This window comes from Kwoniella europaea, chromosome 1 (genome assembly GCF_036810445.1).
Source record: "Kwoniella europaea PYCC6329 chromosome 1, complete sequence".
NCBI lineage: Eukaryota > Fungi > Basidiomycota > Tremellomycetes > Tremellales > Cryptococcaceae > Kwoniella > Kwoniella europaea.
The window spans coordinates 6,514,497-6,539,772 of record NC_089487.1 but is presented as its reverse complement, the minus strand read 5'-3'; the positions used below and the strand labels follow the sequence as shown (position 1 = coordinate 6,539,772).

The window sequence follows — 25,276 nt, the reverse complement described above, 5'->3', positions numbered from 1 at the left end:
GTATGTAAATCTATAAACAAAGAAACGATTACTAACCGTACCCCAGAGAATGCATATACTGATGCTCTTGGTATACTCATAGTAACTTGATTAGCGTAACGAATGGACGCCATTGATTATACGGTATCGGTATCTTGGCGGTTGGGCGGTGCGGATGAAACTGACACAGATATAGTCAAGATATCGCATTAACAATCTAGGTTGGTGATGTTTCGATTCTGAAATTGACTATGTTGGTCTGGGTTGTGGTCCAGAGTGCACCACTCACCACGTGCATGCATGGTATGATATGGTGACTAACCTAGCTGTTATTCATCTTCGTTACCATCGGTGACACTGGCCTTCACTAGAAAGCAGTAATACCATAAAGACTATTACTGATAATACTGTACCAATCATATCGAACCTACAATTGAACTTGAATTGGATTCATACAAGATGCCCACTCCACCATCCTCATCCTCATCTTCATCACGAAGTAAATTACCTTCTTCATCCCCTTCTTCCGCAAGGCTACGTCGTATCGCACCTTCACCCGTCAAGATTCCCGCGATCAATCAAACTTCGCCTATAACAACTAAGATTCAGACTTCCTCTCTTTTGAGCGACATAACAGCCTCACTTCCTCAGGAATACGAATTCGCGCCTTTAGAACTGATCATCCTCTCTTCACCTGATACTCAGATTCGAACCTTATTCGAAGTATTGGAATCATCTAGAACTGGCAGACGGAGGAAATCGATCGAGGGTGATGATAAATTACCGTTGATCTTTGATTCAAGGGGTGAATTTGGAAAATTGGCTTATGAAGCTAGGATCAGGAAGTATGGGATGGACGTTCCTTGTTCACCTATCTCAAGTTGTTACGATCATGCAGAGACAGATGAACGAGGAAAAGATCTGATGGGTTCAAAAGGATCAAGTCCAACTAAGAAACGCAAATTGCGGAATGATATCAAGCTGAACCGTGACGTTGATGGATCAAGTCATAGACCAGATTTTGAATTACAATCTTCAACACCCATGAAGAACCTATCGTTCAAATTGAAATATGATGTACCCTCACCAATCATGATAGATTTCAAGGAAGATATATTTAGTGAAAAGGGACGAAATCAAATTTGGTTGGATGAGATACCTAAAGAATCTACACCTAGACCTGTTAGTAAACAAATCACGATGGAAAGACCTGGTAGAGTGGATAGAGAAAATAGTTCGAGAAGTATCAATACGTTTGGTCATTGTCAAAATCACGCAGAACAGCCCGAATTAGTTGGTGAAGGCTTGGAGGAAGAATTGGATAATTGGAGTTTTACACTATCAGCTTACGAAGATGAAGAACCCGTCGTAGGAGGGATAACAAAAGATAGGAAAGATAGTTTCTTCGCTTCTTTCGGTTCTTCGAATAGTACGATTGATCTAACGTTGATAAATACACCTTCGACATTGAATGTCTCCTTTGATAACGAGCCAACAATGACAATGACGACGAGCAATGATAAATTTCTATCGTCATCAAGCTATTTGCCACCAGCATCAACAACATCCAATACCAGCTCTATGGTACCATTCGATAAAGCAAATGAAAAGTACCTGGATTTTGACAACTCACCGTTTTCAGACACGGTCGTCACTCCTCTATGCAGAGCAAGAGACGATGTATCTCAATTGCTGTTGAGCGTTGATCATGATCAAGTTGATGATACACCCACACCAAAGAATAAAACCGCCACCTACAGCAGCAAGGGCAGAGCAAGAGTCATTTTGAGCGATAAAGAATTACCTGCTCTGCCAATACTTCATCGAAATCAGCATACCTACCAGCAGTTGGAAGTGGATGGGGTCTCATGTAAGGCAGACGGACCGCGACGAAGTCAGGACATTGAAGGCGATCCTGCTGAATTGGCTCTGAAGGATGTCGATAGAAGTATGACTGTTCAACTTTGGGTTGATCAAGTAAGTATCAGTCGTTCATGATCAAAATCGTCATTTCTTCGACTTGAATCTAACCATATGACGATTGGTAGGAAGGGTGTCGTGAAAATCGATCTTCGTTGAAATTCATTCGATCGATCAAACCTAATGTTTTCCGTGAACGTGAGGAGAAAGCCTTGAAGGAAGCTGCCTTGTGGTGTGAATCGCCAACTCGACCAGAATGTTTTCAACAGTCTGGCTGTTGGGAATTCGGTATGGATCCTAAAGAGAGAGACAAATGGTCTTTCCATCACGCTGTAAGTGTGACAAGGGTTTGTACATAGACTGTGCCATTCTTCGTCCCTTCTTGCTTGTCGGTTATGAAAGTCATGGCGCACGTCACTCACTTGTTTACCTTGTATATTCGAATATAGGCATTGGAAGGACTTCCCGTACTGCGCAGATTGACAATCAACAACGACGAGAAATACGATTTCCTATCCCGTTCAGCAACATTACAAATAAAGGAACCTGGTGTTTACTCGGTATGCGGACAAGAAGAAAGGGGTAAAGCAGAATGGAAGTTTGAATATCTAGTTCAGAACAAAATATCACCCAATTCACGTGAACAAATAGCAAATGAACGAGTGAGTGATACAAAACAGCTCACCACGCCGTCTCTGTACGAAAAATCCCATTAACCCTTCATGTGCATTACTGACTATGGACTGTTGTGTGAATAGATAATCGTACCATTCGGGTTGTACGTTTCGCCAAATTTCTTCAACCCCGAGAGAGCATTGAAAACTAGCCTGTTGAATCTGTTCAAGAAGACTTTGGCAAGTAATATAATGAGTGAGAAGATCAGACCGCCACATATTGGTAAACCACCTGCTCCTGCTCCTGCAACAGCTGTAGTCACTTCAGAGAAAGAGGGTATTCCTACGACTACGGTGAAGTCTGAAATACCCCCATTACAGCATAGGAAACGATCTCAAACTCAATCTCATGTTCCCATCATCGGAGCAGCATCGTCAAACAACGTGACACCCTCACACACCCATACTCATCCGCATGGCCATTCCAGATCTGTCAGTCGGACCATCGGCGCGATCGCAAAGGCAGTAGCAGGTATAACCACGACCACGACTGCCACTCCAACTCAACAGTTCAACCATGACAGTGCATTTGGCAAATCACCTACTCCCAATAGTGGTGTTGGTCGACCCAGCTCAAGTGGGATGGGTATGGGTATACATAAATTCGGTACTAAGCCTGCAACATTTGGTAGATCTACTCTCGGATCCAGATCCAAAACACCCACTGGGGCCAATACGGTTTTCGATAATGCTCCGGATCAAGAAAATGGTCTAACTCCGAGTGCAGAGGAGAAGAAGAAGAATCGAAAGAGGTCCACGAGTTTGTTCTCTAGATCTAGACCTTTTACTCCGCCTGTGAATATAACGGAATTACATCCTGTTCCAATCTTATCGAACACTACGATCAAACCTTCCACTCCAACTTCAACCATCACTCCTACTAGTATGGGGATGTCAGGATTGTTAGTTCCTTTAAACAATCATAATCAAACTTCGATTTCATTACCTCTTCAACAGAATAAAGGGATATCATCATCAAGACCAAATAGGTTATCTCAACCTCAGCCACAACAGGGACACCCATTCTTACAACCTATATCACCTTCGCGGATTATAACTACAAGTGCGATTACAACGACGAATGGCCAGAGCTTGTTAACGAGATCATCAAGCATAACTTCACGTTCAAAACCAATCCTCATCCATAATCAATACCGCAACCAGTCATCTCACGATCCTTTAGGTTCTTTACCTGCCAGCTCTAACACACGAATAGGGATTAGGAAAAGACCTTCTACCGCTGAGCCTAGATTAGGAATGAGGTAAATCTCTAGTATCTATCCATGATGTTACCTTCCCGCTGTGGAAAATGTGGTATAAGTCATAGCAACACCTTCAGCAATGTACGTGATATATACCTATTGCATGCCAAATGATATGAAGTTTCGCACTGTTTTGTGCATTTTTTCTACCATGAGCGTATGTATGTGAATTGGAACATGATCAGATTACGCCTTGGTTTTACACTGTAAATCACTACCACAGTACTTTGATATGTACTACTATATCCATGTTGGATGTCACGATACTGATACCATCAAGCAAATAAGATATCTACAACCGCTATACATTTGACTCCATGTCTGTTGACTTCCTGTTCTCCCTTTATCATCTCCGCCACCATATCTATCTCATACGTACATGTAATTATGTAAAACGAAGACGAATCACTTATCTTCTCTTACGTCGTTTCTATCCATGAACAATAAATACATCATCAGCACCCCCCTTATCCAGAACTGACACTCTCGACCCCGAGGCTGATTCAAACACAAACTCAAACTCAAACTCACACTCTCACCCTCCCCTTCATCCCTTTTCCTCTTCCCCCTATACTCCTCCTCACTCTCACTATCATCCTTCTTACCCCTATTCGTCCGTCGGCGGGTACTCACACTATCTCTCCTAGATCTAGATGCAGATGCAGCCACAGGTGTTGATGTATCTTTAGCTTTGTTGGCATTCTTAGGCGGTCTACCTGGTTTTCTCTTAACGGGAGAAGAAACTTCTTCTTCCTTCTCTTCTTCTTCCTCTTGTTCTTGTTCTTCTTCCTCTGGTTCACCATCTTCTTCTTCGTCTTGAGGCTCTTCCTCTTCTCCTTGCTCGTCACCATCACCTTCATCTTGATCCTCATCCTCCTCCTCCTTTTCCTCTGATTTAGTCGGACCATCTGCACCCCACTTCTCATCTTTACCAGGATCTTCCGCACGGGGATAAATCATTTTCTCCCAATTATCATCCGAATCCCTTCTGTCACCTTCATCTCCTTCCTCTCCTTCCGCTTCTTCCTCTTTCCGTTCTGCGTCCTCTTCCTCCTTATCACTCTGTTCTTCATGCTCATCTTCATCATCTTTTACAACTTTATTCGCATTCGCATGTGAATCACGACGACCTTTCCCCTTGAAATAAGGTAAATCGAAACTTTCTTTGAAATGTTCAGAATTAATCACTTTTGCCGACTTTGATTTTGTCCCTTTCTCTTTGGGCAACTCTGTGGAAGATGATTTCCTCCTTCCCGTGGAGGGTCTACCCCTCTTGGTGGGTTTGGATTTACGAGGTGAGGTTATTGACATGTCCGATAGGGGCGATAGGGAGGATCGATCAGAGTTGGCTTTAGGTGATTTGGGAAGTAAAGGGGATAAGAGGGGTGGTGAAGATGGTAATGAGGTTGATGAGCTTGAAGACTGGATATAGATTATATCAGTAAATATGCGCTGGTTGATAAAGGCGTGGATAAAGCATGAATATATGAAAAGGGCGAGGAAGTGTATTATTAGGGAGGTACGATGAACTTCATAGGATGAGACGCAAATATTCGACTCACCATCTCATCCAGCATTTCAAGATTATACAGACCTCCTAACCTATCCCAAAGTTCTTCGATAGGGATCCATAATCCCGTACGTTTATGCATGGACGATTGAAGTTGGATGATGAGTATGTGCTTATGACGACCGACTAGGGGGTGTAGGGTGAAGGGTAAGGTTAAATATATATCAGCAGGCAGACTCTTTTTGAACATCGTCATCACCGGATGACAGCCAGTGTGTTCGTTTCTTAAAGGTATCGTCGTCATATTGTAATGTATATGACATGAAAGAGAGATCGAACGAGACAAGGCAGGGGAAGTTACTGACTTGGTCTAACATCGATAACACTTCTCAATAGAGCTGCTTCCCTATATACGACCAAGTTCCAAAACAATGTCATCAGCATTTCGACATCCCCTCTCCTCGAAATCTCAATACCGAGAGCTCGTGCTGTGTGCTGTCATAGATATGACGTTCATCGACATGAGATCTCACTCACATCTCTAATTCCGATACCGCGGGAGTGGGTGAATGTCCCATCATCACCTCGGGCTCGTTCTTGGGTTTGGGTGAAGGCGACATGATCAACGTGTTGTGTCGTGACGTTGTCTCGGTTTCTGATACCTGATGGCACGCAAATGCAACTGGGAGGTGGGAGTTGCTGATCTGTTGGAGTCGCTCGAGGTGGTTCTGTCTGACAGCTATATGCGATGGGTGGTACAAGGATATGATATCTCTGGGCTGTACCATGTATCGTGGAGGTGATTGATCGTTGCGGTGGTTCACTTGAATGGCTCTGTGCCTGGTTCATTCGATGACACTTACTACCGTCGGAGTTCCGATTTTCATCTCACTTCCAATTCAACATGACAATGCATGAACTGTCCGATTCTATCCTGACTAGCGTGACCTCTTCAGAATACCATCATACGAGATATGCATGATCCTCTTCTCGATATATACATTACAACCTCACTCTCATCCTCTATGCATTTTATGTTTAAATTTTCATACCGAATAATTTCTTCTTCTTCTTCTTCTCCACCCCATCCTTCCCACTACTCATACTCAGATTACTCATCGAATCATTCAGTGAGCTCGCGTAGGAGGATTGATGCTGTAATTTGGGTTGTTGCAGGTGTTGATTCTGGATCTGTGGTTGAGGAGGCGGTATTACGGGTGGTCCGACGGGGACGGTCCAATGTCTGAAATCTAGGATACTACGGATGACCAACGTGCGATCAGTTTCAATACCAAGACAGAGACATTGAGTGTAGATCGATAAAGCTGAATCTTAGTCAAACGCAACACTCACTTCTGGTAAGATGTAGGTTGACCAGGTGATCGATGTGGTCTACTAGGTCCCTGAGGATGAGGCTGAATTCCTCCAGGTGGGTTCGCACCTATACCCCCTCTTCCCAATGCTCTCATCTGCTGCGTGAAAATCTCAGGAGTCAAGACGTGTGTTGAGCCTGGTAGTAGGTATTGCATTAATAAGCGTCTGATCAATTATCGAGTTCACGAGCCAAGTAACTCATCCGAAATACACACTCACCAATGTAGACATCTTTCCCTAATGCTCTTCCAACCGTATAAGCGCACCTCATCTCACTATAAGTCATTCCTCCGGCAATGAAGATTATGATTCTCTGTTTTCCCTCCGTGTTGTTCATCCGAGCGGAAGGAGCCTTGTGCCATGTCGGCCTGGCAGATCTCAAAGATCCAGATTGAGAAGGGGCTGCCAAGGTGTTACCTCCTCGTAACGAAGTTGTAGCGTCGACGGGGGCATCGCGAATGTATGGGAAGTTGGATTGATCGAGTCTGGAGGATGATTGGTCCTACGAGGTATAACAATCGTCCGTAAGCTAGCAATCGCAAACATCGAGGTTGGCAGACTCTGTACTCACCTCTAGAACCATCTGCACAATAGGTTTATACCTCGACAGCTCATATTCACCTTCCTGATTGGACGGTTTCTGCTTGATTCTCGATTTATTTGATCGACTCGAATCCTAATTTTTTGGCAGCATAGATATCAGCTACCTGTTCACTGTGAGTATGGGAGTGAACAATCAGCTCACTTTGATCACTTTGACACCTAAGTGGATCATGTTATTAACCATATCCTGTTCCGATATTGATAATCTAGCATGTTGGTATAATCGCCTTCGATCTTCATCTGCTACTCCATCTCTGAACAGGATATACAAAGCCATGATACGGACTTTGTCTAGTGATCTACATATGGACAGGAAATCAGTCATCACCTGAGCAATGGAAAGATCGAATGATGTGCAATTGTATCACTCACGTTATATTCACACGATCATCCAGTAGGGGCACCATCTCTTCCACTATGGTCTTGGGAGTTTTACCCTCTGAGGTATATCCTGTTGCACAGCACTATGCGAATTCGCATATGTTAGCTGAAGTCCCCACTCTGAGAATGATCCCACAGCTTACCTGTTCAACATTGGCAACAAGGGATAACTTCTTCTTCTCGAAGATTGACATACATTCTTGAGCCATGTCAAGATGTAACGAGAATTGTTCACGCTGAGTTTGGAATTGTGGCAAGGAGGCCAGCATGTCTTTGAGATCGTTCACATTGACATTACCACCACTAGATTTTCAATCAATCAGCTTACTACATCCCTATTGAAACAACTGAAGCTATATAAAGCACTGGGCACTTACCCTCCAAATCCTGCATTCTCCTGTGCGAATTTTCCAAAGTCTGTCATGAGTGTATCAATGGCATCTTTCATATGTAGGTGTCGAACAGAGCACCACACTGGATCAGCTTCAGTGAGCTCAGCAACTTTTTCTTCTTTTCCTCCTATCGTATTGGTGTAAGTGTATCTAAGGACAGAGGGACGTCAGCCACATGAACAGATGAGCTAGCCATGGACGACCCTTGGAAGGTAGCGGCTGGTTGAATAGCTCACTTGTATCTAACCCCATCTTCTATCTTCAAGAGATCATTCGCCATAGCCTGATACCAGAACTCATGTAACAGCGGTGCAGCGGGATCCATCGATCGGTCCACTACGAACAGAACTCCTTTGGGTCTGCCACTCGCAGGCTATGTCGGCACATCGTCCATCAGCTTCGTTCTGGTATATAGAAGCAGATTACCTCCCAGCTGAACGTACAGGAAACTCCGGATTATTCTGTAGATATTCGTCCAGATCCAATTGTAACTGATTTGCGATCTTCTTACTCAGATGTTCTCCAACTAGCTCAGGTGTCTTCGGTCCACCTCCCATTGCCGATCTCCATCTAAGGGACTGTGGTGCCTGCTGTTGGACAGGTGCAGAAGCTTGTGCTTGCGCTGCCAAGGGTCCTAAAGGTGGATGGTGATGAGGTTGATAATATCGTATATAAGGCGATTCATCTATGGTCGCTAGGAAGTTTAGGATCTAATCAATCAAAGTCAAAATCAGTGTAAGCTTACATCTATCGCAAGGGAGGCGTTGCACACTGAGCTTACAGATCTCCCAGCTACTTTAACATCATCCTCAAACGCTTCTACTGCTAAATCTGCTGATGCCGCTCCTCCTAATGGTCCAAACATCGTAAAGAATGATCCTGGATTTTTCAGCGAGAAGACTCTATCCTCAATAGCTATAAGGAGACAAAATCAGCTAACCTAGATCATACTCTTGGATAGAAAGGCCAGCTTACCCCATACATTGCAATACAGCTCTACAAAGGCCTGCAAAATACCGCCTTGTAATCCATCTGTAAGTTTCTGAGCCAATCTATCGTCGATACCTATCATGTCACTCTGTAAGCTGCAAATCATACTCCGCATAAAGTAGAATTAGCTTACCATCTATGAAATATAAATGTGCAGATTTATACGTCCTCCTTCCGTTGAAATCCGCTAATATCCGGTCTACATTCTGTGAAGTTGGGGTCAAGAGGTATATGGCGTCTACCGACATGGGTGGTCGGGGTGAATGTAATGGTTCGACGGCTATACGGTAAGTACGCACACGGATTCAGCTTGGTTATACGACAAGTGGCTGACCAAAAGGTCGCCAATCAAATGCTCAACTAACAGGTAACATTCTGCTGGAGGATATCGAAGTTGTTGTACACACTATCCAACAGAGCTTGCGAGTGATCATCTGTAATTAGGATCTTCCATGCCGGGGGAGGTATCGATTGTATCGCCGAGGTGAAACCTATATGATCGCATGGAAAAGTTAACGGACAGTACGTTGTCGGTGGATAGTGAGCTTCAAGGAGGACCGGGCGGGTCGACCCGAGAATATCGGTGTCGTGCGACCAGTTTCTGGCAATCCAGACGATATGAACCATTGCAATGATACTCACGTTTCTTGAGAAGGTCTTTGAGAGGCATGGTGGTGTCCAAAAGAACGGGAGAATATGACTAAGGATATAGGTATGAGATGAAAGAACAAAGAATGGGGAGGATGATAGATGTCGGGTGGGTGATGAGGTCATGTGTTGTAGACGGACGGGCGATGTTTGGAATGGTGGTGAGAGAGTAGGATTACGTAATGACGCATTGACCTCGTTCGCGTTTCAGGTTGTTTGCCTGGATCCAAGATGTCCAGTTTCGTAAAATGTTGATGTCCTTCACGAAAAATTCAGAAATCATCTGCAGATATCGCATCATCGATACACCTCTCGACATCACTCAAGACCAGCCAAGATGGAATCGCAAGTGTTAGCTTGCCTACAAGCTACTCTCAGTCCAGAGGAGTCAACGCGTAAACATGCTGAAGAGCAATTGAAACAATTATTCTTGGTGCCTGGTAAGTCCAACATATATGCATCACAAAAGTCGTGCAACAAGCTGAATATGAAATGTCTCAACAGAGGGAGGATTGAGTCTTGCTCGAATACTGTTAGCTCAAGAGGTAGATATATCCCAAAGACAGATAAGTCCATTCCTTTCCGCTGGACAATGCAGGTCAAGCTAACATAAGCTTTCGGATCATACTCTGCAGGTGTCTTGTTACAGCAATACGTTAACCAACATTGGACACCTGCTTCAGCGAGCTTCCAACATCCCATCACACCTATCGAAGTGAGCTTTCTTATCTGGAATCGGATGATTATATCGCTCGGAATAGCTCATATGTTGTGTTGTGATAGGTCAAAGGTCAAATTCGACCATTGATATTTAATGGGTTATCCGACCCTCAACGTAAAATTCGATTATCAGCTGTAAGTCTCTATCTCTGTCTTTGTCTCTGTCTAATCGTTTCCCCCCCGCCTACCCTTGCCCGCCACAAAGGGCTTTTGCTGATCAGTGAGAGGTAATAGGCATTCGCTTTATCGACTATAGCGAAATACGACTGGCCCGAAGATTATCCAGATCTACTCTCAAATCTGGTCAGCCTTCTTGGCGGTTCGCCAAACTCCGTTCATGGAGCTATGCGAGTGATATCGGACTTTGTGAGGAATGATTTGAGTGAAGATCAGCTGTTGCCGGTCGTGCAGGATCTTTTACCTGCTGTGTTGATTATTTTGGGTGATCCCGAGGTAAGCTAGAGTCGAATTTATCATTCTCCTTTCAACATCAAGGTATAGACACAAGTTTTCTCCTTTTGTTGTTCTTCATTTTTAGTCAATCAAGTGATACTAATTGGTTAATATATTCTCTAGCGTCACTCAGCCACTACCCGAGCTCAAACTGTCTCGGTATTTAGACAGACTTTACGAATGTTGGAAACTGTCAAGGATGAACATCCTAGTTCCGTCAAATCAGCTATGGATAGCTTATCTCCCGTCTGGCTGAACGCCTTCACTCAGTTATTATCATTAGATGCCGCTGAGGAAGTAAGGAAGAACTGGGAAGAATTGAGTATACGAATAGAGATATTCAGAGTGAGTTAATCAGGCGTTGCTGCATCTGGATTGGCCATCATCTTAATGTACCGTTAGACGTGAGAGCAAGGCTGATCGAAACCTCCGTTGACTTATGACAGACTTTCTCATTATATCATAACGCTTTCCCTAAATACCTTCATCCCCATCTCCAAACCTATATCCCCTTATCCATCCAAAACTTGAAATCACTCTTACCATCCTTCCATGCATTCTACCTATCCAACGCCGAAGGTTCACACGAACCTCCTTCACCTACTTCGGACGTGGGTATGTTAGATGCCAAGATCGATATCACCGATTTGGCATGTGCGATATTCGATTTCCTCACTCCCGCTGTGAGGACTAAGACCGCTCCTTCGATTCTGATAGATGGTCAGGGGGATGGGAATGAGGTGATGCAAGGGATTGTGGATGTGGTATTGGATTATACACAGATAACCAGGGAGAATGTGAGTGTATTACACTATGAAAACATGCGATATTCGTATTTGAATGCTGCACATAAAGAGCGGGTAGCTGATTATGGGTTCTCCCATGCGTGATGCAGGAAGAAGAATGGATGGAAGATCCAAATGCATTTGTGATTGACGAAGACGATGAAACCGAACAATACGGTATTCGAACTTCTGGGTACGACTTGATAGGGGTGAGTCAGCTTACGACAAGTGGAGTCTCCATGAGGGCGTAGGCTGACGATGATCTAGTCAATGATGGACAAATGGTCTCATCCTGTGACAAACATCCTTCAATCTAGAGTACAGCAGAAGGTGCAGGAATCAGCAGGTGCGAGATCATCTGGCAGCCCTGATTGGTGAGCTGAAGAATCCGTTTGGTGAATTCAGCTGACTTGAGTTTGTCGATCAAGGTGGAAACCACTCGAATCAGCATTATCTCTTATCGGAGGTGTGTCCGATGACCTCAGGGAGATTCTTGAAGATGATGAAGCTGCTGGTAAAGCGCAAAGTCTCAACGTGCAGTTCTTGTTCGATCAAGTCATTCCTGGGTTGTTAAGCCAATCAGGTTAGTTGTCGTCTGCCGGGCCATGCACGACCAATCAGCTGATATACGTTTGTGTTAAAATCAGAAACACCTTTCTTGCAAGGCCGAGCATTCGTCTTCGCCTCTCAATTCGCTTCTTTACTTTCGGATAGCTTAGCTGGACAATACCTTGGTGCCGCTGTGCATGTCCTGGACTCGAGGGATGTGAGCGTACCTGTCAAGATATCTGCGGTGAAGACGATAAAGAAGTGAGTGTATACTATTCTAGTTCCGCAGATCGGAACCGATACTTACAACCGCTTTACAGTTTCTGTCGTCATGTCTCGCCCGAAATCATGCAACCTCAATCCCGACAAATCCTCTCTCTGCTCTTACCTCTTTTACCTGAGATCACCAATGAGACTCTATATTTGGTACTAGAAACGATCAGAGCTGTTTTCGCACTAGATACGAACCTGATCAACGGTGACTCCGTAGTGGAGGTGGCCAGTAGGATATACGATGTTTGGGTCAAGTTCACAGATGGTAAGTCGGGAAACTTCATCTCTTGCGGCCCATTTGCCTATCTCACCAACGGCAGAATCATGTGTTTTTCCAGATGTTGACTTCCGTTTTGATCGATTACAGATCCAGTCACAACAGCCATAATAGAAGAGACATTCGAATCTCTCGCTCCTCTCCCCGATCCTTCCGTCGCACCAACTCTGGTACGACTGATAGGTCCCAAGCTAGCCGAAGCGATATCGACACCAGTCGATGACGATACCGTCCATATACCTGGTGAAGCGGTTCAGCTGGCAAATAGTCTGATCAGGACAAGAGGTGGACCGTTAGAACCTGAGCTGATAGGTAGTGTGACTGTTGCTGTGATGGGCGTGCTGAGGACAACAGATGATATGGATGTGATCCAGGTGAGCCAGTGTTACGGCTTAATTAGGCGAAGAAAAGAGCTGATGACGAGTAATATATAGCACGGGATGATACATCTTACTTTGGTAGTTAGGAAAGATTGCGACAAGCTCATCCAGTGGTGAGTGCACGGATCGCATCTTAGTGGAATGTCGATTTTCCTATGACTGTTTTCGAATCACTAATTGTTCTCCATCTTATCCGTAGGCACGACTCCGAAGGGAACAACGGTATTCACTCAATTTTCCACCTATTATCTCGTTTCCTCGCACCTACATTCTCCGAATCAGGCGGTATCTTCGTCGGAGAATTGATCATGCACCTGTTCAGAAAAGCAGGAAGCGTCATGGCACCAGTGTTACCTGATTTGTTGAGAGCGGTAGTAGGAAGATTGGTCACTGCACAATTACCAACCTTCATCCAGGTGGGTTTCGTTCATCTCACTCAATCCTTTACTGTTCAACCCTTGTACTGATCTATACTTGTTGTCCGACATGTTCAGACACTGGTCCTTCCATTTGCATACCTATTCGGAACAGAATACACAACTTCCACAATCGATCTGTTATCATCATTTTCTGTACCTCTACCTGATGGAAGTGAGAAATCAGGTTTGGAGATAGTATTAGCAGCATGGTGTGAACATTCAGATACTATAACTGGATCTTGGAATATCAGAGTATCCGATTTAGGATTATCGAAATTGTTCGCCATGTCCTCTTCTGCTCAAGATCAGAGACTGAATGGAGTGGTGGTTAGAGGTGACTTGGTGATTGATGAGAGGAATAGAGATAGTAAGTGGACTAAATCTCATATGGCCACTTCTTCTTCTCCAACATTTTTCGAGAAAAGATAGGATGTATGGCTGACTCGCTGGATTGACCTAGCTATAATGACAAGATCAAGAACTAGAAACAGTCAGTCGTACCCATAAATTTCCTCTTTGTGTATTGACAGCTTACATGCCCCTTCAATTCCTACGCGATCCCATGTAGACCCAAACCAATATACTCAGATACCTTTCCCACTCAAAGCGTTCAAGTTGATATTGAAAGACGTACAGTCCGAACCGGGAGCTAAAGGAAAGGGGAAGAAGGTGGATTATGATATTGAGGAAGATGACGGGGTGAGTGAAAATTATCCCAAGTTGAGCAATGAAATCCAATGACCGGATCACCGGATTGAATGTCTCGACTACTCGTACCATCTCGTGTGAAAAGTTATATACTAACTTTGCATTTCGTCATTCGCAGGACGAAGATTGGGATGATGATGATTTATTAGCTGGTGGTGGTGACGATGTAGGAGAGTTTGATTACCTATCTTGTGAGTTGATCTCGTTCTCTCGATATACTACAATAGATACTGAGATTGGTTTTTCCTCTCAGCTTGGCTGGATGATAAAGGCGGTAATGAGAATGATGCTCAGGATGACGATGAGGATTTGAAATCTGACCCATTGGCCCAAATCGATATGGGAGTGAGTCATAATTATTTTTTTCTTTATCATCCTGGTAGATCTGAAATGAGGCTGATTGATCGGGGTCATGCACAGCAACACCTAACGGAGATACTTCGACAAGCCTATATGAATGAAAGTAGTAATATCCATCAGATGATTGATAGTTTGACTGAGGTGGAGAAGAAAACTTTGAGAGAGGTATTGACTTTATCTTGATAAGTTCGCGAATAGGATGTTACGTTTGATAAGATAGATAGGTATCAGCATTTTATAACATGTACATAGATGACAAGACAATGTGATGGTTGCATCTTTATTCACCATGAAGGGAGATTTGCAGTGTTGGGAAAGATATACATATACGTATAGTATGATAGTACAACATGTGATGAAAACAAAACCCATTAAACCTAACTTTCCGATACCCAAATGACCAAGAACCGATGACATCCGTACAATATCTAATATATGATAATAAAACAAAAACGAAAAACAAGAATATTCAACCAAGATGATATCTAATGATTCCGTTGACTCATCTATTCCATCACATAATGTCGCCTTGTCTCGTCCATTTTGTCTTTTTGTTGATCGATCCTACAGAATGAACAACTGGAATATCATAAGACCCTCATCAGTAAAACATATCCATAACCCTCTAGCCATGCTATCATTTCGAAGAGACACAACTCACCTGACCTTCTCCACTCTCCACCCTCTCTTGCAGTATCCTCTCCGCTATACTCCTCCAATCAGACTCTACAAGATCCGCCATACGATGACAGGCGAAATCGAATCGCATGTAATCCGGTATATAACTTTCTATAGGGTTCTGCAGTGCTAGACCGACCGCTTCGCTCAATCCGGATAGATCATGGGCGTGTACCGAGTAGACATAAGGACTATCACACGGAATGGGTATAAAGGCATCAGTAGAAGCTTCAAGTCGTACCAAACATGGGGACTGATTACTGCCAACAAAAAGAAAGACGATGTGTGCCACTTACGGCTCAAGATCCGTCATATGCCATTGTTGAGCATGCCATTTCGTTCTATTCTGTGGATCTTCTTCATCCCAAGTCAAAATCGGATTTATAAACTAGACAATTTCACAAAACGCAGATCAGCTCAGTGCTTTGCATCTGTATTCATGTACTGTTACTCTATCACTCACCGGTACTCCCATACAAAGTGCATCCCAAGGACTAGGACTAATCCTCGGTCTACCCACACCAACAAAAACGAACGACTTGCTTAACTCCTGGTAAAAATCAAGTTTAGGTAATTTACCCATATTCTTTATACCTAACTCTTTCACCCTCTTCGACGTGATCTCATCATCATCCGTCATTCCTCCTACCACTGTGATCCCATATGTATCCTGTAATCCTACGAGCGTTTCTAACGTCCATGAGAATGCGGTTGAGTTTTCGAGGTAATGCATTTGTTTAGCTAATAGGTATGCCTGCGGTGGATCATGTCGGTGCGATGTAGGTAGGGAAGGGAGTCGTCGACAAGTTGGTTCGATAGAATAGGAGAGGAAGTAGTTGTCGTTCCGCGGTGAGGGGGAGAGAGTGAATTGGGTTCCTAGGGGGTTTGCAGGGCTATGTTAAGTGCATAAGTCAAAACCAAGTCAGCTCCACAGAGATACTACCAAGATAGAAAGTAAATCACAACAAATATACCATACCAGCCGGAAGAACATTCAACTTACTCATCCCAATACCAGAAACTCATGATTTTCCAAGCCGGTATCCCCTCAATGTTCTCCTTCGTCTTCAAACACCTCTGATCAGAGTGGGTATAACAAACATTGACTTGATCCGGATCGGCCAAAACTATCCTAACATTATCTTTGAGGGTATTCCAAAGTTCTACAGTCTTACGCATATCGGCATTATACCATCCCAAACTTGTAAACACGTATGAATAATTATACGCATTCAACGTTGAGATAACACTTTGAGCATAGATCGTCTCTCCGGCTGTACTCGTTCCTGCGAACGCTTCTGCGAACCAAAGGGAACTTAAAATGAGAACAGTAGTTTGGTTGGTACCGCATCCTTGAAGGATCAATTCATCTTCTTCTTCTTGCGATAATTTCTCATTTTCGGTGAATGGTAAAGACGTATTTCGAAGTATGCCTGATTCCCGACAGTGGGATAGTCGAGCGATGACTTCGTCGTTGTGTTTCCATACGTCACCAGTGTAGAAATACGGATTTTCACCGATTTGTAGATCTAAACCACCGGAGGGAGAAGATGAGGAGGTTGTGCCGAAGAAGTGTCGACCAAGAGATAGGAGAATGATGATGAGTGGGATAGGTAGAAGTAAGAAGAGGAGACGATGTCTGGATCGTATCGAGTTGGGAAGGTGGTTTAAAGGGAATGGTAGGTTTTTATGTGACCTATAATGGAGAACAAGTCAATGCATTGAGTTGGTTGGTGGGAAACTGAGTGAACAGGGTTTGGTTGAGATAAGGTGAGATACAACTCACCTTCGCAGTATACGTTCCTTCTGTTCATCTACACCCTCTTCACCTGCTCCTGAAGGCGATGTGGCCAGTGGTATGTAATCGTTATGGTTGTTTCCTACCATATTTGTTGAACAGCTAAAACTGCGTTTGAAACTGCGGATCGTAAGGATGTTTGGTGTTGTTGATCTTTCAATCGTCTATCTACAGTATGTACTGCCATTCGTTATGGGTGAATCATAATTGTGTTATAATCATTGAGTCCGTCGCACACCGTCTCCCGCAAAGAAGTGATATATCCAGTAATGTTCGCAATCGTCGTTGAGCAAGAGACATCATTCATGACCAAACTCCAACTTTTCCCTAGCCTCCTCCCAGGTGTGTGAGATATCAGATGATTCGGGTCCGAAAGGGTGAATACAAACTTCACAAGTAACTCATTACAAATTGATCCTAATCGATCTCAGACCTGGATCGTAATGGCTGTTCTAATCAGGAGCATACACGAAAATCACCCAGATCACGTGTTGGCGTTGTTTGTGAATTCGTAAATGAGATTAGGAGTATTCCTAATTGATGTGGAGACCCCGATACTCCTCACGCAATCGATTGTAATCATCAAGATTCGGAATCCACCCTCTTGGACCAATCCTAATCATCGGATGACCAGGTGGAGGAAGTGTTTTTTTTTTGGAAGATAAGGAGAGTGTTGTTGATGGCAAGTGGCCAATACACCACACATTTACCTTCAACATTTGTAGCCCACAGTATACTTCTATAATATCAGTATCAGAGTGATTCGGTCAACTCACTTTCGGTCACTCTCTGTCTCTCCTCCTTCGGTCTGCTTTGAATCTCCCATCAAGATGCAGCTCAAAGATCAACGACCCCCTCTGTGGGTATCTTGGTGGATGGCATTCTCGATAGTGATCGTATCATGGGGTGAGCTGTCTCGTCTGCCTCATCTACTTTGGCCAGGGAGAAGGAAGCTGACAATGATGGATATACCCAGATGCTGCTTACTGCTTCTTACGTCCGAGGAGTTTCGGTACAGGTGATTTAGCTTGGATATGGGCACCTTACAAGTGAGTTAACCCTCTCACAATAAGAGGTCAGTAGCTCATATATAGTCCTGTGTAGCATGGTACCTTACAGTATGGTGAGTTAGATTCATTGCATAGGACGTGAAGCAAGTAGCTTACACATGATATGATAGGTCGATTACCTATATGGTCAACCAGGATTAGATGCCAACGACGGATTTACCAATGCTCAAGGTCAGTCACTCAGCCAACTAATCGTTCCACCAAATTTTATTCAAAATTTCAGCTGACAATGTTTCAATCAGCTCTGATGAATGTGATCGAAGTGTTCTTGGCCATCGAATACCTCTATCTCCGCCATACCTCACCTAGATCTTCTAATAAGACACCAAATCCAGCTCATCATTACCATGCGCATGCTCCGCTCGTGGGATTCGCTGGAGCGTTGATGACGCTGAGCAAGACGGCTCTGTATTTCTTACAAGGTGAGTAGGCCGATTCAGCCTCTCTTCGTGTCTATCGGAAATGCTGATGTATTGAGGATGGGGTGATAGAATACTTCTGTGATTGGTGTATGGTGGGGCATAATGATAGATTCACATTCTGGACGGTATGGGTAGCTACGAACGTGAGTCTACCCATCAGTCAGTTCTAATCGATGGCTGGGAATGAGCTGATCGAATGATTTGCGATTGCCGTTTTCCTGCAATTTAGGGGTATGTTTGCTCATCTTACTCTTTACTTCATTCTCCTGGACCTTGGCTGACCTTTTTTGCCTTATCCAGTACTTGGGTGGTCGTCCCCTTCACCATCTGTGTTTTCCTGGGTCGATTCATCGCTCAAGCCCTCATGAGGGATACGGCCAACCAAATCGCCTACCTTGAATGGTCTACATCTCAAACTCAAAGTTCTCTCACTTCCCCTAAGCCAACTTCAACTACCTCCCTTACCGTACAGTCTGACTCTGAACAGGTCGAATCCGACGCCCTGTCTACCTCTATCACCCCTCCCGCCGCTCTTCCCCTCACATTCCATCCTCGAAATCTATCTGTCTTAGTGATCGGCTCCAATCGTCTCGCAGCTACAAGAGCTACCACTTTCTTAGAAGCAGGTGCCAAAGTCATCATCACTTCTCAAGTATTGATCTCAGACGCATCTCCCGAACTGAAACAGCTAGCACAGGCCGGTCGAGTGGAATATCGGCAGTTAGAAAGCGACACTGCTGAAGATTGGTCGTCCCTCTTTTCCAACTTGAAAGTTTCCTTAGTGTGCGTAACGGATACCCTAATCGGATCTCAGTCTCGTCGATCCCCTTCATCTGCCAAAACTATTTATCAAAGCTGTTCATCACTCCGAATCCCCATCAACATCTCCGATCAACCTCTCTACTCTACCTATACATTCCCATCAGTACACCGATTTGTTGGACAGAACGGGGTACCTTCCAACCTTCAAGTAGCGGTGACTACGAATGGGCAAGGATGCAGACTGGCAGGAAGGATCAAAAGGGAAATTATAACTAGATTACCATCAAATGTTGGCGCAGCCGTAGATAATGTGGGGAAATTACGATCGAAAGCCAAATCATCACCTAAACTTTCTGAAGAGGAAGAACAAAATCATGATATACCGCTCAACTCACCTGTCCCTCAACTACATACTCCATCTCTGTCCAGAGTCGGATCCACAGAGAAATTATCGATAATTCCTGACGGAGGAGTAGAAGGGTTAAGTGAGGAAGAACAGCAATTACGAAGGATGAGATGGGTCCATCAGATGTCAGAGTATTACTCCTTCGAACACCTCGCTAGACTGAAAGAGGAAGATCTGGATCAAGCATTGGAACTATGGTCGACCTCGTCTCAGGACATCACCCTACGTCATCACCAATCTGGTCATCGAAACAAGAACGGCCAAGGAAAGATCCTCTTGATAGGTAGTGGACCTGGACATCCAGGACTATTGACCGTCGCAGCTCATCACGCCTTGAAAACAGCAACGTTGATCTTATCCGATAAATTAGTACCATCAGAGATTCTAGCTCTGATACCTTCTACAACGAAATTACACATCGCCAAGAAGTTCCCAGGTAACGCTGAAGGGGCTCAAAATGAAATGATGGAATTGGCTTTAGCTGGAGCTCAAAAGGGGGAAATAGTAGTAAGACTCAAACAGGGTGATCCATTTGTGTATGGAAGAGGTGGAGAAGAAGTGTTGTATTTCCGTGAAAATGGATTTGAATCGACTGTCATTCCCGGTATATCATCTGCGTTGGCTGGACCGTTGATGATGAATATACCAGTAACTCAACGGGGCGTATCGGAATCGTTGGTGTTGTGTACGGGAGTAGGAAGACAAGGGAAGGCAGTGAAATTACCTGGTTATGTCAAATCTAGATCCCTCATCTTACTTATGGGAGTAGCGAGGATAAATCAAATTATAGAAACGTTAACTCTCTCTTCGCCCAACGCGGAAGGAAGGGATGGAGATAGGTATCCGGGTTATTCACCTATAGGTATAATAGAGAGGGCTTCGTCGCCTGATCAAAGGATTATAATGAGTAGGTTGGATAGGATTGAGGAGTCGCTGAAGAAGTTGGATGAGAGACCACCGGGTATGATCATTGTTGGATGGCCGGTACTGTGTTTGGAAGGTAAAGGGAAAGTGGATATATTAGACAATATAAATGCATCGGAAGAGGACGAGAGGAAGATAGTGGATGATTGGTTGGATGGAAAGGATTATAAGGTTAGAGAGGGATTACAAGAGGGTTGGAGAGACCTTTTGAGTGAGGTTCAGTAGAATATCAATATCTCAGTAGACCATCTTAGAGTTAGATTTCATATATGTAGTAGATCAGTCGTTCATCTAGCATTTTGACATATTCATTCAAGCATTATATATTACACATCATCTATCATCATCATTATCATTATCATTTATGCACTATAAAATCATTAGCTCAGAGCTCTCTGCGATACATTAGTCTGCTACCAGAATATACATCCACAGCTCTGTCCATACTGAATGTGCATCATGGTGCTGTGCATCACCAACCCGCATTCGGGATAATCCACCGCTTAGTGAGTGGTGAAAATCGTCATAACCCAGGCAATTTCCTAAAATAGAATGCGACTCACTTGGCAATGTTTAGTTTCTAAAAATGGAACTCACCCAACCCGCCCGATCAAACAACCAAACTAACGAACTATCATATAGATCACTGTACATCCCTCTCTTCAACTAAACACTTGCAAAGCATAATACAGCAATAAGCTACATTCTCATTGCTACTTAGCATTGCTCATCTCAATAACAAACAAAGAGACACGCTCCCTCCAAAACCCAATCGGATGATCGAAGATACCAACACCGAACCTCCCCCGCCACCTGATATACGACCGTTCGGTCGTACTAAGTGGAACAAACATAACAATAACAATGAAGATGGATTGAATAACGAACCCGGTCTTCCTCACCTCCCTTGCGAGAGTGAGGGTGAGGAAGCAGAGACCAAGTGCACCTCATCCCTTGAAGACGGTACTGGTCAACCCAGATCGAAATGGCCATTCAGGATCAGAAGTGGAGCGGCGAATATGACTATCACAGTCCTCCTGTTAGGAATCATCCTATTCGCTTCTACAGCTTCTGCCTCTCCGACATCTTCACTTGGAATGGGTAAAGACGAATACACATCATATGACTCGACTTACCAACCCGACGCGATGATCCGATCAAGTAAGAGGAGAACACCAATTCTGTCATTCCTCAAATATATACTCGACTACGCTTCATCCTCTTTATCCCACTTCACCGACCCCGATACGATGCACATGCACATGATGGGTAAGAGGGAATTGAGTACAGGGGAAATAGTGGAAGCTTGTATGATACCTGTTTTGGTGGCTTTGAGTGGGATGTTTGCAGGATTAACCTTAGGGTGAGCGATAAGTTTTTTTCTATTGGTGGTAGTCGTCGTGTGATCAACCTTTCCTTAGAGAGTGTCACAAAGACAGCATATTATATTGCTTATTGCATGAATGGCTAATTCTCTATTGGATACCCACTTAGATACTTCTCTGTCGATCCTACTCAGTTACAAGTATTATCCATATCCGGTACACCCAAACAGCAGAAATACGCTATGAAGATTCTACCCGTTAGGTGAGTCACGATCCCTTATAACAGCATCGAACCTCTTCTTTACCTGAGTGAATGTGATAAGCTGACACTATTTGATGGACTATTCACTGTTGCAGGAAGGACTCGCATCTACTTCTGACTACTCTGATTCTCGGTAATATGATTGTCAACGAGGCTTTACCCGTGGTCATGGATAATGTTATCGGTGGTGGTATTTATGCGGTGATCGCTTCTACAGCTTTGGTAGTCATGTGAGTTTTCAATCGCACTCCTTCCCACCTATTCAACTTCTGACAGTATATATCACACAGCTTCGCCGAAATCATCCCTCAATCCATCTGTTCACGATACGGTCTTCTCGTCGGTGCCTCGATGGCATGGCCCGTGAGAATCATGATCTGGATAGCTTTCCCTATCGCTTGGCCGATTGCCAAACTGCTAGAGTACATTCTGGGTGCTCATCACGGTATAATCTATCGACGAAGCGAACTGAGGGAATTGATCAAGATGCATGCAGCCACTGCCGAAGGAGGGGGTGATCTGGATTTTGATACCGTCCAAATGGCTCAGGGGGCTTTGGATCTTGCTCAGAAAACAGTAAGGGAAGCTATGACTCCCATCGAACAGGTTTTCATGCTTCCGATAGAAGCCAAGTTGGATTATGAGACTCTTGGACATGTAGTCAGATCAGGTCATTCTAGAATACCGGTTTATCAAATGGTCGAAGTTCCGGATATCAACCTTGCTACTGCGACGAAGGGCCCAGCAAAGACCAAGATGGTCAAAAAGGTATTGGGTAGTTTGTTAGTGAAATCGTGTGTTTTACTTGATCCTGAAGGTGAGTATGACGATCAGGTGGTTTACCTTAAGAGATTCAACCAAGGCTAATTGATATTTATGTTTCATAGATGCTACTCCACTTGCTTCCATCCCTATCAATGCGATTCCTTCTGTCCCATATGATGAACCATTAACCAACATGCTGAACGTATTCCAAGAAGGTAAGCTGCTAATTTTGAATTCACTCGTAACATGCTAACGCAGACTCCTTACAGGTCGGTCTCACATGGCGATTGTCTCGCGAAGACCTAAACGAGTGGAGAAAGACCTGGAAGATGCCGAATCAGTCATGACAGCCGCAGCTGGTGGTTTGAGACAAAGGTTCATGAGGAAGGTAGCGGAGATCTCACATGGGAATAAATCTTCATCCGATTCCGATTCTTCTGAGACTGATACGGATGTTGATGTTGAGAGGGGCGAGAAAGGTGAAAATAAGAAAAGAAGGAAGAAGACCAGGACCAAAAGGATCAATTCTGGCTCGGACGGTACTGCTGTAGCGTCCAGTCCTACCTCGACCACGGCAGCAGAAGAAGTGAAACTGCATCAAGAGCAGGAAAGGAAGAAGAAAGCTAGTTTGGTCGAGAAAGCGAAATTGACACAGTTGGAGCAGACTGTTCCGGCTGATGCTCAGATGGCTCCGGGTGCTGTGGAGAAGGTGAGTATGGCTAGCATCTACCAGAAATGGACAGCTGGCTGATCAGTTCATACGGATATAGTTCTTCGAAGGATTAGAAGGTGCACCACTTGGTGTCATCACCCTTGAAGACGTGTTGGAAGAGCTGATAGGTGAAGAGATTTACGATGAGTAAGTCCACCACAACATTTTATCACCTACAGTACAACTGGTTGACAATGTTGATATGTAGGTACGATGAACACGGCGTACCTCGATCTGATGCCTCGGCCTTCGTACCCCGAGAAGCGATGTTAGCAGCTCGTAAAGCAGCTATAGCGAGACAGAATCTAGCTTTGGCCGAATCGACTCCTTTACCACCAACCAACGATGCAGATCTGGAACAATCACAATCGCAATCGACCGGAGCACGAAGGGTCATACCGAAATTAATTACCAAACCCAAATTTGGTCTTGGTAAAAAACCGGTCTCTCAGCCTGGTCGATCACGAACAGCGGATATCACAATTACATCTTCCACTCCTCCTCCCCCTGCTGCTCCAGCCCAATTCCCTGGTAACGATGCTTCCGCTGCCAGTCTTGCTGCTGGAGGAGAGATCAAACGAACCTCTTCTCCAGGTGAGATTGACCAGGATGAGGCACCTAGACGAACTCAATCTGAAGTCAAAATGAACGTGAGAAGACAATCAACACCTACCGATCCTCAACCTGCCTCAACCGGAGCAGGATTAGTACCCCTCAAAGGTTTAGATCCAGTGACAGCGGTTCCAGCTCGACTGTTATCTTCAGGTGCGGCAGTAACACCTAATGTAGCTCCTCCGAGCGGTACCAACAATTTGTTGAATGAGGCATTGATGATTGAAAGAGGTAGAAGAAAGGGTGGGATCAATACACCACCAATCATCAGAGCTGCGTCTCAAGGTGCAGCAATCGGGACAAGATCGAATGTACCTAGTAGACAGCCTACTCCACCAAGTCAAGGATCAACTTCAACAGCAAGTGGACCATCTGCTCCTTCAGCCTCTGCAGGTGGCATAGTCAGTCCTCAGCCGGTGCAAGCTAAGAAAGTGCCCAAATTCAAATCTGTTCCTGCACCTCCGTTGGTCGGTACGCCTACTCCCTCGGAGAGAGGTGGGTCGATAGATGGGAAGAGTGGTAAGAAGAGTGAGGGGAAGGAATAATCTGTCTAGCGGAGACAAAGTAGGATTGGTGGCGGGGAGTGCAAGGGGTGAAGAAAGGGGGATGCTGAACAGGGGGACGGACAGTCTCGTGAAAGAAGTATTGTCATTCCTCATTCCGTACTTTAAGCAAATACAACAGAGTCTCTCCTGCATTATGCATGTATCATTATCCTATTGTGGTCGTATGCATATGTACATATGTCAGCAAGAGAAAGATGCAGTTGTCGAGGAAGTAGGGTGAGTTCCGCGTGCCATGTGGTGTGCGCGTGTCCGCCACTTACAACTGTTGTACGCGGCTGGTTTTTCGTAAACAATGTTAATGTTGAACGATGTTTGGA

At 44.4% G+C, this 25,276-nt stretch overlaps 7 protein-coding genes across 7 annotated transcripts; 4 read left to right on the top strand and 3 right to left on the bottom strand.

The window, feature by feature from the left end:
* Window positions 1–438: 438 nt before the first annotated feature.
* Window positions 439–3,839, top strand: V865_002485 (uncharacterized protein; the record flags this gene model as incomplete). Its single annotated transcript, XM_066226286.1, has 4 exons — window positions 439–1,956; window positions 2,028–2,231; window positions 2,349–2,561; window positions 2,658–3,839. 4 exons carry the CDS (start codon window positions 439–441, stop codon window positions 3,837–3,839), a joined length of 3,117 nt encoding a protein of 1,038 aa, XP_066082383.1.
* Window positions 3,840–4,244: 405 nt separating this feature from the next.
* V865_002484 (uncharacterized protein) lies at window positions 4,245–5,965 on the bottom strand (the record flags this gene model as incomplete). The annotated part of the gene is made up of 5 exons (XM_066226285.1): window positions 4,245–4,265; window positions 4,367–5,257; window positions 5,398–5,531; window positions 5,711–5,751; window positions 5,883–5,965. 5 exons carry the CDS (start codon window positions 5,963–5,965, stop codon window positions 4,245–4,247), a joined length of 1,170 nt encoding a protein of 389 aa, XP_066082382.1.
* A 418-nt stretch (window positions 5,966–6,383) lies between these two features.
* On the bottom strand, window positions 6,384–9,755 carry V865_002483 (uncharacterized protein; the record flags this gene model as incomplete). The annotated part of the gene is made up of 15 exons (XM_066226284.1): window positions 6,384–6,603; window positions 6,699–6,855; window positions 6,939–7,221; window positions 7,291–7,395; window positions 7,465–7,621; window positions 7,695–7,786; window positions 7,847–8,006; window positions 8,081–8,245; window positions 8,332–8,468; window positions 8,539–8,805; window positions 8,877–9,010; window positions 9,071–9,160; window positions 9,219–9,365; window positions 9,451–9,576; window positions 9,728–9,755. The coding sequence occupies 15 exons, from the start codon at window positions 9,753–9,755 to the stop codon at window positions 6,384–6,386; spliced, it is 2,268 nt and encodes a 755-aa protein (XP_066082381.1).
* A 315-nt stretch (window positions 9,756–10,070) lies between these two features.
* V865_002482 (uncharacterized protein) lies at window positions 10,071–14,840 on the top strand (the record flags this gene model as incomplete). Its single annotated transcript, XM_066226283.1, has 21 exons — window positions 10,071–10,173; window positions 10,238–10,303; window positions 10,369–10,448; window positions 10,517–10,588; window positions 10,688–10,906; window positions 11,030–11,251; window positions 11,353–11,703; window positions 11,802–11,900; window positions 11,959–12,065; window positions 12,120–12,274; window positions 12,339–12,501; window positions 12,561–12,778; window positions 12,881–13,164; window positions 13,225–13,283; window positions 13,370–13,586; window positions 13,665–13,956; window positions 14,050–14,079; window positions 14,158–14,288; window positions 14,416–14,488; window positions 14,551–14,642; window positions 14,718–14,840. 21 exons carry the CDS (start codon window positions 10,071–10,073, stop codon window positions 14,838–14,840), a joined length of 3,156 nt encoding a protein of 1,051 aa, XP_066082380.1.
* Window positions 14,841–15,294: 454 nt separating this feature from the next.
* Window positions 15,295–17,222, bottom strand: V865_002481 (uncharacterized protein; the record flags this gene model as incomplete). Its single annotated transcript, XM_066226282.1, has 5 exons — window positions 15,295–15,526; window positions 15,632–15,723; window positions 15,799–16,228; window positions 16,339–17,031; window positions 17,122–17,222. The coding sequence occupies 5 exons, from the start codon at window positions 17,220–17,222 to the stop codon at window positions 15,295–15,297; spliced, it is 1,548 nt and encodes a 515-aa protein (XP_066082379.1).
* A 741-nt stretch (window positions 17,223–17,963) lies between these two features.
* On the top strand, window positions 17,964–20,942 carry V865_002480 (uroporphyrinogen-III C-methyltransferase; the record flags this gene model as incomplete). Its single annotated transcript, XM_066226281.1, has 7 exons — window positions 17,964–18,039; window positions 18,110–18,182; window positions 18,238–18,256; window positions 18,314–18,374; window positions 18,446–18,625; window positions 18,695–18,768; window positions 18,855–20,942. The coding sequence occupies 7 exons, from the start codon at window positions 17,964–17,966 to the stop codon at window positions 20,940–20,942; spliced, it is 2,571 nt and encodes an 856-aa protein (XP_066082378.1).
* Window positions 20,943–21,493: 551 nt separating this feature from the next.
* V865_002479 (uncharacterized protein) lies at window positions 21,494–24,938 on the top strand (the record flags this gene model as incomplete). Its single annotated transcript, XM_066226280.1, has 8 exons — window positions 21,494–22,080; window positions 22,212–22,304; window positions 22,400–22,534; window positions 22,595–23,121; window positions 23,192–23,284; window positions 23,339–23,778; window positions 23,840–23,928; window positions 23,990–24,938. The coding sequence occupies 8 exons, from the start codon at window positions 21,494–21,496 to the stop codon at window positions 24,936–24,938; spliced, it is 2,913 nt and encodes a 970-aa protein (XP_066082377.1).
* Between the last annotated feature and the right edge of the window lie 338 nt (window positions 24,939–25,276).